At 47.9% G+C, this 12,472-nt stretch overlaps 5 protein-coding genes across 5 annotated transcripts; 3 read left to right on the top strand and 2 right to left on the bottom strand.

Moving 5' to 3' along the window:
* Positions 1–1,078: 1,078 nt before the first annotated feature.
* Positions 1,079–1,996, top strand: N7469_001190 (SUR7/PalI family protein; the record flags this gene model as incomplete). Its single annotated transcript, XM_056640110.1, has 3 exons — positions 1,079–1,201; positions 1,260–1,643; positions 1,745–1,996. 3 exons carry the CDS (start codon positions 1,079–1,081, stop codon positions 1,994–1,996), a joined length of 759 nt encoding a protein of 252 aa, XP_056505867.1.
* Positions 1,997–3,773: 1,777 nt separating this feature from the next.
* Positions 3,774–5,030, top strand: N7469_001189 (mannitol-1-phosphate 5-dehydrogenase; the record flags this gene model as incomplete). The annotated part of the gene is made up of 2 exons (XM_056640109.1): positions 3,774–4,936; positions 5,006–5,030. The coding sequence occupies 2 exons, from the start codon at positions 3,774–3,776 to the stop codon at positions 5,028–5,030; spliced, it is 1,188 nt and encodes a 395-aa protein (XP_056505866.1).
* A 221-nt stretch (positions 5,031–5,251) lies between these two features.
* N7469_001188 (enoyl-CoA hydratase/isomerase family protein) lies at positions 5,252–6,254 on the bottom strand (the record flags this gene model as incomplete). The annotated part of the gene is made up of 2 exons (XM_056640108.1): positions 5,252–5,889; positions 6,023–6,254. The coding sequence occupies 2 exons, from the start codon at positions 6,252–6,254 to the stop codon at positions 5,252–5,254; spliced, it is 870 nt and encodes a 289-aa protein (XP_056505865.1).
* Positions 6,255–6,729: 475 nt separating this feature from the next.
* adaB (chromatin-binding transcription regulator ADA2) lies at positions 6,730–8,507 on the bottom strand (the record flags this gene model as incomplete). Its single annotated transcript, XM_056640107.1, has 4 exons — positions 8,325–8,507; positions 8,196–8,243; positions 6,859–8,163; positions 6,730–6,798 (listed from the first exon to the last, which is right to left on the bottom strand). The coding sequence occupies exons 1-4, from the start codon at positions 8,415–8,417 to the stop codon at positions 6,730–6,732; spliced, it is 1,515 nt and encodes a 504-aa protein (XP_056505864.1). The 5' UTR covers positions 8,418–8,507.
* Positions 8,508–9,358: 851 nt separating this feature from the next.
* Positions 9,359–11,755, top strand: N7469_001186 (Serine/threonine-protein kinase gad8; the record flags this gene model as incomplete). The annotated part of the gene is given in 5 exon segments (XM_056640106.1): positions 9,359–9,380; positions 9,539–9,645; positions 9,659–9,701; positions 9,816–10,357; positions 11,594–11,755. The coding sequence occupies 5 exon segments, from the start codon at positions 9,359–9,361 to the stop codon at positions 11,753–11,755; spliced, it is 876 nt and encodes a 291-aa protein (XP_056505863.1).
* Between the last annotated feature and the right edge of the window lie 717 nt (positions 11,756–12,472).

Raw genomic sequence — 12,472 nt, 5'->3', positions numbered from 1 at the left:
CGAAGGTCATACTAGAACAGTCATGATAAGAGGTTGGAAAGTATAGAGACGTTCCCCGTTGGAACGAGCTCACAGGCTCTTTATCCTCTAGTATTCGATGGGCAAATTATCCGCCAAAGAAGCGGCGATTTGTGATATGATTGCCCCTAATTGAGCCGTGGAAAATTCTTATTGATATCGTGTAACCCGTGAGGTCAATTAATGCCGTAGAAGACATTTTGAATCATACCATAAGAGCACAAATCTTGTATCAAAATGTTGTACTATTGTATCATTCACAAGTGTACTACGTTCTAGTAAAATTCACAACGCAGGTGACCACAAGCAGATATTAGCATAGGTTAATGTATTTGGTTCCAAGGTCATGAATCAAGTATTGTGAAATGCCGAAAGTTCTTTATTTAGTGAATCTCGAGATAGCGAGATTGCATCAAATTCTTACGCCCTGTCTATTGTACAAACCAAGACGTGGCTGGGCAGCATTCCTGAGGGCGGCGGGTAAGAGCTCGACGCGCCTCAAGCATCCAGACACGCCTTCAGCTCCAAGAAACGGCAATACAGACTGTAGATCATTGCACGATAAGCACGATAAGAGCCTCGAATCTTAATTGTGGAATTTTGTCTAGGCAATTGTACATACCATCGGAGAATTTCCTCTCATGGCGCGCTGATCGAGGCGTATCTTTGGATGCCGCCCTTGCCAATGATTTCCGACAGCCATCTGTCGGAATGATGAATTCGGTGTGAGAAACCTCCGATACTTTGCTGGCGTATATAAGTATTAAGGATGGGAAGAGAGCCTGAGATTCTTGATATTTTATGTAAATAAGTTTCTTCGGTCGTATTCTGGTAAGAGTTCATTCTTTTCCTATTTTGGTTATTGCTGTGACCATCTTAGAGCTAATGATGGATTTCTCTTCAGTGCTAGGATCGCGAATTTTTGAATATACCTGACCGATTCGTCGGCTATATATCGCCAACAAAGTGAAGTCAACGTCGACTAGACTGCCCCCGCCATCTAACACAACCTCGGGATAAGATACTGGTACTACTAGTAGTAGTACTAAACTTGGTCACCATGAAGGTCGATTTCAAGAAGATTTTCCCGGCATTGACGGCTTTCATTGCATTCATCCTCACATTATGTTGTCTATTCGCCGGAACACAAAAGAATCTCCTAGATGGAGCCGACCTTCTCACAGTACGTTCCATCGGTCTATCACATTACTCTTCGTAGGGCTGATATCTTCGTATTGTAGCTATATACTCCCCAGGGCAGCTCCGATGGCACAGCCAATCAATTCTACTCAGTTCACATCATGTCATATTGCCATGGCAGCCTAGAAAAGGCCGAGCCAGGTAGCTCTGGCGGCGCACGCAATGTGACCGGATGTTCGGACCGCAAGTTATTATTTGCTTTCGACCCTACAGAAGCATGGCACGACGGGGTCTCGCACGGTCCGAATTTGGAATGGCCTCGGGTTATTAGCGACGACTTCCATGCTTTCCGCTTGACAACTCGGTCAATGGCAGTGATGTACATCATCGGAGTGGGAGCCGTTGGATCCGCACTTGTAGCGAAAGTAGTCTCGCTCATTGCTCCGAGGAGATCACAAGGGCTTTTTGAATTCGGATTTCTGGTTGTAAGTACATAAAAGTTCCTGGTCCCTGCCGATCTTTCCTTGCTCTGGGGAAGAATAAGCAATATGAGGAATTAAGCAACCCACTAACATCTGCTGATCAGCTCGGGGCCCTGAGTCTGAGTGTTGCCTCTATCATTGCAACAGTTGTTGCTTTCGAGTTTGTCGACCTCATCAATGCTCATGGTGATGGGTCTAACGTGTCGGCCAAATATGGCGACAAATTCCTTGGCATGACTTGGGCATCAGCCGGGCTACTGCTGGTTGGTAGCATTGCCAGTTTCATTAATGTATTTGTCCGAGGTATGCAACCTGAGCCGGCACCCGCCCCGAAGGACGAAGAAGAGGGGGAGTAGAGGGGAGAACGAGTGGGATGCGAGTACAGTACAGTATGCGAGAGTGTGTCTGTGTGTGAGTATGTGTGAGTGGGGACATGTGTTCCTTGGAATAGAATTGATTCGAATTGCATGGAGGGGTTGACGAATACTTGGGGGGAAGACGCTTGAGCGTACCCAACACGGACAGACATCGGGGAAACCCGCACAGCAACAGCGATTTTAATCTGATATGACCGGCAATGCCACCTGAATGAACTACATACCCACCAATTAAAACCGATGTAGTGAGCAAGATTCAAGGGCCGAGTTGTAATGTAGTCCGAGCGTCATTTTGCGCAGCCCGGCGACTTGAGAAGGTTAGAGTCGGCGTTGGAACCAATCGACGACTGGGCGGCGCCGAGCGGGTGCACAGATTAGGCACACCGGAGTCTCAGCAGAGTCTCAGCAAAAAGAAGAGCGGAGCCATTCAGCTGAAAGCAACTACTATACAGTACTCCTGTACAATAGGTTTGGAAACAGATAGAATAGAAACTAGACGAATAGATAAGAATACTTTAGACCTCGGCAGTTTGATATCGAAGCATCGCGACTAACGGGAAAAAACTGGGTCTGTCGACGGTCCCCGTTCATCCGACGTCACCAAGAGTGGAGATTGAAGCGGTTGATCACGTAGGTTGTCTGGACGCTGCGATTATCGCGTATCAGAAATGCGCCATTCATCATTCCCCTACCCCTAGAGCCAGTTGTAAGCGTCAGCCATGGCACCCCCCATGGCAGCCTTCATCCAGGACTACTGTACTCCGGATGGCTTAAGTTGTCCGGGGTATCGGCTGCCTTTCCCGGTTCATTCCAGACCCTGTCATTTTCTTCTATTGTCAAGTAGAAGTCGCATTCCCTTTTTTTTCCCCTACCTAGTCTCCACCCCCGGAAAGTAGAATTAATACGGGTGATATCGGAGGCCAGATGTGCAGATATCATTCCGGTTGAAGCGTTTCAGGGTGGAATGTGCATATGAAAGACCCGGGATTATCATGATGATGCCCAATGTATGAGAATGATGAAGGGGAGTGGGTTCATTGAACGAAAAGGGCTTAGGCAAGTGGGCAAGTCAGAAAATGGACTAGTTCCCGGCGCGATTCCCTCACAGTATGATGACTATACTATGTACGGAGTACACTGTACACTATTACAAGTATTCACTTTGAACAGGGTTCATAGAAGGTAGTACGGTAAAGCGGGGAGGTTACACTGGAACTGGTGAATTGTTGATTCAAACATCTCTACAGTATTTTGATTATTATTGTTTCTTCTATTAAGAAAGAATAAAATCAAGAACAATAGAACAACATCACGATGGCCTCATAGGCAAGAAACAAGGCGGAGCCCACTTCCGGCGGCCTGGATTGATGAAGTCATTCACCACGAAAAGGGGGTCTTTCGCCCAGGCTGGAACTGCGAAGAAAAAAAGAAAGAGCACGAACCTGCTAGAAAAGCGTAAAACAGACGAGACCAAAAGATTCCCGCAGAATCCCAAACGAGCCTGCTTCTTTGGAATTTTGCCAATTGGGACACCCCCCTCATTCGCACTTTCCCTATAAATACTCCCTCAACTGCCCTCACCCTTTCCCGATTAGCCACCCGCGGTTGCCTCTTTCTATCAGAACTAGACCTTCCTTCTCTTTAAATTCTTTTACTTACGTCACATCATCACTTACTTACTCTCTCTCTCTCACTCACTCACTCAATCAATAACCTCACACTTACACCTGATCTACTCATCTACTATTCTTCTACCATGGCGAAAAAGGCTATTCACTTTGGCGGTGGTAACATTGGTCGCGGCTTCGTTGCCGAGTTCCTTCATACTGCTGGATATGAAGTCGTCTTCGTAGACGTCATGGATAGTATCATCAACTCACTTCAGAGTTCGAAATCCTATCAAGTGACCGAGGTTAGCGAAGAGGGTGAATCTACCAAAACCATCACCAACTACCGCGCTATCAACTCCAAAACCCACGAGGCAGACGTCATTCAAGAAATTTCCGATGCTGACATCGTGACTTGTGCGGTTGGCCCGAATATCCTCAAGTTCATTGCCCCAGTTATTGCCAAGGGCATCGACCTTCGCACCGCTTCTGTTCCATTGGCTGTAATTGCCTGTGAGAATATGATTGGCGGCACGGACACCTTACATGGCTTCATCAAGGACAACACCGATTCATCACGAGTAGAGACACTCGGCGAACGGGCCTCATTTGCCAACTCTGCCATCGATCGTATTGTCCCGGCGCAAGCCCCGGATGCTGGCCTCAATGTCCGTATCGAGAAATTCTACGAATGGGTTGTTGAGCAACTCCCCTTTGGCAAGTTTGGTCATCCCGATATTCCCGCGATCCACTGGGTCGATCATCTAGAACCTTATATCGAGCGCAAGCTGTTCACCGTCAACACCGGTCATGCTACCGCTGCTTACTACGGTAAATATGCGGGCAAGAAGACGATCGCTGAGGCTATGAAGGACGAGTATGTTCGCAATACCGTCAGAGATGTGCTGCAGGAAACCGCTTCTCTCATCGTGGACAAGCACGAGATTGCTGCTCAAGAACAACAGGACTACGTCGAGCAAATTATCAACCGTATTTCAAACCCTTACCTCGAAGATAGCGTGGAACGTGTTGGACGTGCCCCCATTCGCAAGCTGGGCCGTAAGGAACGGTTCATTGGCCCTGCTGCACAACTGGCTGAGCGCAATGCCAAGTATGATTCGCTACTGGGATCTGTGGAAATGGCCCTGCGCTTCCAAAATGTGGAGGGAGATGACGAGAGTTTCGAGCTTGCCAAAATTCTCAAGGAGAACTCCCCTGGTGATGCTACTGTCCAACTGACCGGTCTGGAGCGAGATCACTCGATGTTCTCTGCTGTTGCGAAGGTGGTTGAGCAAGTGCAATCCGATTTTAAGTAAGAGATGCCAAATCCTGCTTGATCTTTTACTTTTGTTTTATGCTAACATCTTTTGTCACTTTACAGGGAAGCTGGTCAACCACGCATCTAAGTGAAAGCTTTTACTTCCAACAACATCAAACCGCATGGGAAATGGCGAATACATGGATTAACTGGGTAGCGGATTATTTTGATATGACTTTACGACCTGTAGTATGTGTAGTACGATTAGCTATGAATTGACACAATATGGATATGCAATCTCTCTCTCCCTCTCTCTTTTCACTCTGCTTATTTACATCAGTCCTTCCTAACGCTGAATACGCATGTTTACTACAGCTTACTGTCCTTCCACACAGGAGCTCTCTTCTCCACAAAAGCCTGCAACCCTTCCTTGATATTCTCCCCCTCATACAATCTCTTAACCCAAGTCTCACTCAGCATGCCCGTCGCCTCATCCGCTCCAATCCCCTCCCACCCCAACTTAACACCCTCCCGACTCACAAGCACCGCATCAGGACTATTCCCCGCAATTTCAGCCGCAACAGCTAACGCCTTACCAACAACGATCCTCGAAACCTCCACATTCTCCTTCTCATCCTTACCCCGACTAGAATCAGGTACATCCACAACCGAATTAACTAACCCCCAACGCTCAGCCTCCACAGCCGATAATGTCCGTCCTGTAAGAACCATCTCCATAGCACGCTGTTTCCCCACCGTCCGCACAAGACGTGGCAAGGCCCCCGCCAAAGCAACCACGCCTCTTTTCACCTCCGGAAGACCAAATACGGCTCGCGATGCAGCAATCACGATATCGGCGTTTATGATCATTTCAGCGCCGCCGCCGAAGCAGAGACCATTTACGGCGCAAATGAGTGGTTTCTTACCCTTTCGTCGGGCTACGCCGCCGAAACCTGAGGATGGTTGAGGGACTTTTTTGCCTGTGTTGCTGGCTTGGGTGTTCCATTCTGAGTACATAGTTTTAGTTAGCTTTATTCATGGTATCTAGGGAGAAAATGTTATGACGTAGGTTGAGAGAATCCGTTCAGGTATCATCTTTAACTTCTTTCAGATGAGGAAAAAGGTTAAGTTCGAGAATACCTTTCAAATCAGCACCAGCGCAAAATGCCCTGCCTGTGCCTGTTAGAATGCCAACTCGCAGGCTAGGCTCTTCATCCATCCACTCCCACACCTCGTGCAGGTCAGCATGACCCTGCGCATTGATACAGTTGAGGTCGCGTGGTCGGTTCAGCGTAACGAGAAGGACGTGCGGTGCCGGAAAGGAGAGAATGGCGTGTTGGGGGGTTGGAGGTGAGTTCACGAATGCAGGCATGATGGGTTATTTTTCTTGCTAGAATCAATCAAGTTCTCGATTATGTCTTAGAGAATTGAATGCCTTTCTGAATCTTGGTAGGTGTTTGGAGAGTTGGAGTTGGGGTTTGAATGCGGAGAGAGCGAGTTGAATGATGGAGATGCCGAGGGCCGATGCGGGGGGGTTGAGCTCGGCCTACGGAGTAGAAAGTAATCAGATATTCACGGTCAGATTGGGATCTCTTGAACACCCTTACCCTGGTCTATATGGATTTACTATACAAGTGGTAACTTGTTCTAGATCGAGAATAGGAACGGTAATCTTAATAGAGGAGTGTATTGCGCATTACCGCTTGGTAAACTTCTCGGTATATGGACAATATCAGGCTAACACCCCATCTTCCCATGGTCAACGCCAGAATCCAAACGCTCCCAGAGCAAATCAACAGATTGATATCGAGTAGAATAGAGACTACACAGTCAGGGTCACACCAGGGCTACCCCTTATTTATCCATCCACTGTGCACCATAAAATCGTAAATGCGGCTTGTCTTGGTACCCTCGATCTAGATAGTTATTTAGCAATTCTGAACATATGCGAAAGAAGGAATTGAAAAGTGACTGACCTTGCAGATCGCACGGGCATCCTTCTTTTTTAAGGTGCCACCTTGTTTCATCGCTTCCTTCAACAATGTCTCTTTGACAACCAAATATGGCTTCGGCATGAGATGCAGTGCATTGCATACGTCTATTTCCTCGGCTGTCAAAAGGTGAAGATCAGCAGCACCTTCACTATCCAGTTTCCACGCTGAAACTCCGCTCAGCGGTTGTACTACATATTTGGTCTTGGCTGGCTGAGGAGGTGCTGAATCGCCGTCGATAGCAAACATTCGGTCAAAATCGTTCTCAGGCTCTGGTTCGGATGGTTTACTAGGGTTTGCCGGTTTCTGAAATCGGAGTGGAAGTTCGGGTGTGGTCAGTTGTGTTGCTGCAGTCGGTGTTTCGGATGGTTGTGGTTGCTTTGGACGGGCACTGGCAAACCGATCGAAGGAGCCTTGTGGTAACATCCGTTGTACCCGTGTTTGCTTGTCTTGTTCGTATTTCTCGCCTGCTTTCAGATCCCCGATACCCATCTGCCGCCACTCTTGGAGTTGCGCGATGGCGAGACGTAGGTTATGCTCATACTCCAGACCCTTATTTAGGTCCTCGAAATCTTTCCGATTCATCATCCGTGCTAGAGGTTTGGCCTTGTTTAGCAAATCACGCTCCTCTTTTGATCGCTTCTTTTCTTGGGCGGTATTTTTCCGATATTCAAGAAGGTTATGCTCGAAGAGAATTTTCTTGCGCTCTGTCCGGGCTGTGAGTCGCGAATTATAGATGTCTACCACAGTCATCTTCAGTTCGGTTTCTGCATCTACCTCGCCATTGGGACCAATGCCAGCCCCCGGCTCGAACGCCATATGTTGTACGGCTTCTTCGGCCTCATTGAGGAACTCAGTTTCGAATTCCAATCGACCAGGCATATATCCTTGCACCTCATGACATGCCGGTACACTGGCCGTTGGCTTTTGTTTGGGAGTTGTAGGGGGTGCAGCCTTGGCAGCTTCCTTGCGCTCTTCGATGCGACGCTTCTTGCGCGTTTGAAATTCTTCCTTTGAGATTGATTCCTGAAGACTGGAATCATCTGGATCGGCACGGTCCGGAAGCGGAAAATGGGCCCCGTAAACAAACGTCTCAATGTAATGGTCGCGTACTTCATCCTTGGAGCGATAGCCACCGATGTGATCGGCGATATCGGCCCATGATCCTAATCCGTAGATCTCGGCACCTTCAAGAAGAAGCAATTCTTCATCGGCGCCCCAGTCTTCGTGGAAAATTGGGACGGAATTCTGCTCGATTACTTGGAAGGGATGAGTGGCCGGGTCATGATTCTTGGATTGCTCCCGGCCGCGAAGCAGGGGACACAGAGATCGTATTCAGGGCAAGCGGGGTGTGCACAGGAAATGCGGACCTGATGTAAAATAAGATGATAAGGTGAGTATTTCTTCGAGCAGATAATTTGGAGTTCTAGGTTTATTAGGAATGCGCTCACAGTTGAAGTCACGTCGACCGAACACACGTCGCAGTGGAACTTGGTGCCTGCCTCGGTGCCGCGCGAGGCGGTCTTCTTGCGTATTACACCCATCGGTTTTTGGTCCCTTTCATCCTCCACTGAGTCCAACGTTGTCGCGAGTTCCCGGTAATCGCCCTCGAGAGATCTTCGAGGGCAATCAAAATTGTAAAGTAGGTGGGGAGGAGAGGAGGGGATGGATGCAGGTGAGAAAGAAGTGCCAAGTTGAGGTTCAGATCCTGGGGTAAGGATCTCCGCAGATCGGGGGATTCGAAATTAAGCCGATGACTTTTAGTTCTTAATATTTAGTTGCGAAGTGAAGATGATATTTGGTGATTGTATTATCTTCTGTTGATAGAATTGTTCATTGGATGAATGCAATGAGAAATCCAAGCCTTTGGGTCCCTTTGGAGATTGTGGCGCTTGCACTGCCCCCTGTTGTGGCTGGTATACCCCGTTTACCTCAGCGGTAATGATGTTTCTTCAATACGGTACAGCCCTATGATGGACCGATCCCCGGAGGGTAAATTACGTATTCTTCATACCAGAGGCACGGGGCTTTTCCCCCTCCTCGAAAAGCCTCCCCCCCCAAAACGCAACTGCGTCTTTTCGGTCTCAAACACCCTCTCTCCCACTCTCTCTCACTCTCTCTCTCTCTCTCTCTCTCTCCTCTCTCTCTCTCTTCTGGTTTTGCTTCTGTCTTCAAGTCTTCTCTGGTTGCGAGAAGGTAAGCCGTGGTGATTTATTTCCTCTGGGAGTTCTCAAACGCTTCTCTTTCCCTTTCTCTTTCTCTCTTCTCTTATAAGAAGAGCGATCTGATCGGGCTGTGTGTGGCGCGGATCTTCTTTAATTGGGAACTTTCAATGTTGACTTCCCCTTGGTGAATTCAGGCAATTTACACAACATCTCGCGGTCGGTATTTTGGACACTCGATACTCTTTTTTTTTCTATTTCTTTTTTCTTTCCTTCTTTTTTATTTCTCCTCTCCTTGATACCCTGGCCTTGAGACCGCCATTATGTCCTGGAAGCTCACCAAAAGTATGTTCAGTTGGTCTCCCTATCTCCTCTTCCCTTTTCCCCTCCTAGGCCCCTCTCAAATTTAAAGCATCGCCCCTCAGTGGTGCAAGGAGAAAGAGGGGAACAAGGGCCTAGTATCTTTTCTTTGATCAAACTAACTAATTGCATTATTTATATAGAACTCAAGGAGACGCATCTGGCTCCCCTAACTTCAGGGTTTGGCCGATCGTCTTCCACCTCCACCATCAAGGGCGATTCGAATGGTGGTGGCGGTGATGAGACTCCCGTCACCCCCCCAGGCCCCCGTCCCCGCTACTACGCCCACCTCTTCAAATGGCATTGGTATGTTATGTCCCCGATGAAATAATAAATGGTATATTAAAAAATCAAAATAAAAGTTCTTGTGTACCAGAGAAGTTGGTGAACTGGACTAACTACGTTATCTCTTCACTATAGCCAATTCAGAGTTTCTTGTCTCTCCACCTGTCAACCCCGTCAATCCGGGTATTCTGATTGTCACCCTCCATGAAGGTCGAGGGTTTTCCTTGTCTCCTCATTTCCAGCAGATTTTCAACTCTCATTTCCAAAACAACTCTTACGCCCCATCCTCGTTGCGTCCGAGCACTTCTTCATCGTCACACTCTTCACACGGACAAGCTGGTTCTTTCGTGCAATCCAACCGGCCACAGTCCACCAGCGGTGGCATAAATGCAGCGCCGACAATCCACGGCCGCTATTCGACTAAATATCTCCCTTACGCTCTGCTCGATTTCGAAAAGAATCAGGTCTTTGTGGATGCCGTCTCTGGAAGCCCCGAAAACCCGCTATGGGCTGGTGATAGCACTGCTTTCAAATTCGATGTGTCTCGAAAGACAGAGCTAAATGTGCAGCTTTATCTGCGGAATCCTGCTGCCCGTGCTGGTGCGGGTCGTAGTGAGGATATCTTCCTTGGAGCGGTGAAGGTTAACCCTCGTTTTGAGGAGGCATCCCAACCATTTGTGGAAGACCCAAAGCTGAGCAAGAAGGACAATCAAAAGGCTGCTGCCGCCCATGCCGAGCAAGAAAGAACGTCGGGTCAGCTGGGCGCCGAATGGCTGGATCTCCAATTCGGCAACGGCTCGATCAAGGTCGGTGTCTCGTTCGTGGAGAATAGACAGCGCAGTCTAAAGATGGAGGACTTTGACCTCTTGAAGGTCGTCGGTAAGGGTAGTTTCGGCAAGGTCATGCAGGTCATGTAAGATGAACCCTCCAGCCCCCGCCGCACTACTTTATCTATTAGCCACTAACCATGATGGCAACACAGGAAGAAAGATACCGGTCGAATCTACGCTCTGAAGACGATTCGCAAGGCCCATATTATCTCTCGGTCCGAGGTCACGCATACCCTGGCAGAGCGATCAGTCCTCGCTCAAATCAACAATCCTTTCATTGTTCCTCTGAAGTTTTCCTTCCAGTCGCCCGAAAAGTTATATCTGGTTCTCGCCTTTGTGAACGGTGGAGAGCTTTTCCACCATCTTCAACGAGAGCAGCGATTTGATATCAACAGAGCTCGTTTCTATACCGCCGAACTTCTATGCGCACTTGAATGCCTTCACGGATTCAAGGTCATCTACCGCGATCTCAAACCTGAGAACATCCTGCTTGATTATACCGGTCACATTGCGCTCTGCGATTTCGGTCTTTGCAAATTAGATATGAAGGATGAGGATCGAACAAACAGTAAGACTGAATCTCCTCCAAATATCTTGTGGAATCCTTCTAACCGAATCTTCAGCCTTCTGCGGTACTCCTGAATATCTTGCTCCGGAATTGCTTCTTGGTAACGGATATACCAAGACTGTAGATTGGTGGACTCTGGGTGTCTTGCTCTACGAGATGTTGACTGGTCTTCCTCCATTTTATGATGAGAATACCAATGAAATGTACCGCAAGATCTTGCAAGAACCTTTGACCTTCCCCAGCAGTGATATCGTCCCGCCAGCTGCGCGAGATCTTCTTACCCGCTTGCTGGACCGCGACCCCCAACGCCGTCTCGGTGCCAATGGTGCTGCAGAAATCAAGTCTCACCACTTTTTCGCGAACATTGATTGGCGCAAGCTTTTGCAGCGGAAGTATGAGCCCAGCTTCCGCCCGAACGTGGTATGTCCTTGCTTCCCTTCAAATCTCTTCTCTATGCCAATTCTCACATTTTCCAACAGCTTGATGCCCGTGATACTGATAATTTTGATCGCGAGTTCACTTCTGAGGCCCCACAAGATTCCTATGTCGATGGTCCCGCATTATCATCGACCGTCCAGCAGCAGTTTGCTGGATGGTCCTATAATCGACCAGTCGCTGGGCTTGGCGACGCTGGTGGTAGTGTCAAGGATCCGTCCTTCGGCAGTATCCCAGAGTAGATATTCAGAGAATCATTGCCTATTTCATGCAAGGTCAACTGGATCAAGAATCATCGGTGTGCGAAAGCAGGCTCATAGACATGATTCTTTATTTTGTATTGTGTTCATCGTCTTGAACTTCATATCACTCACCAATCTTGATCATTTCTCTTTGCCTTGTGTTGTTGTTGTTATTTGCTCATTTTTTATCTCTTATGTTCTTCACCAAGGAGTCCGTGGCATCTCGATCTCGGAGTCTCTTCATTCATCAGAGACTGCAATTTCTTTCCTCGGTCGTGTTTTTTTCTTCCCTCCATCTTGTTCATCTCCTCACCCCTTCCGATTGAGCGCTCTGGTTTGTTTCTGGTCATCCCATCTCAGCGTCATCCACAACTTCCCGTCCCTCAGGCAGGTTCCTTTCCAACCCTTGTTTTCGATCGAAATTCTCAAGCGGTCATTACCTGTCATTCTTATCTCTTTGTATCTTTTTCCTTCCTTTCGGACGCAAGATTGTCATTCTCTGTATTGTTGACAGGTCTTTACAATGGACAATGCCGAAATTACTCAATCTAGATTCTCTCTCGATCATTGTAAAATTACTACCAATCCTATCGAGTATTATTCCCAACCCCTCTTTCTGGTAGCGGCGCATCAAGGGTCATCATCATCGAACTGAGTTTTGACGCATTGCAAATTACGAGACATAACTCAAATAAATAGATGATGTCTTCTACTAAC

The sequence above is a fragment of the Penicillium citrinum genome, assembly GCF_028827155.1.
Source record: "Penicillium citrinum strain IBT 23319 chromosome Unknown utg000001l:1.0-4955037.0:1.0-4956770.0, whole genome shotgun sequence".
In the NCBI taxonomy this organism is placed as follows: domain Eukaryota; kingdom Fungi; phylum Ascomycota; class Eurotiomycetes; order Eurotiales; family Aspergillaceae; genus Penicillium; species Penicillium citrinum.
This window is presented reverse-complemented; position numbering and strand designations above follow the sequence as displayed.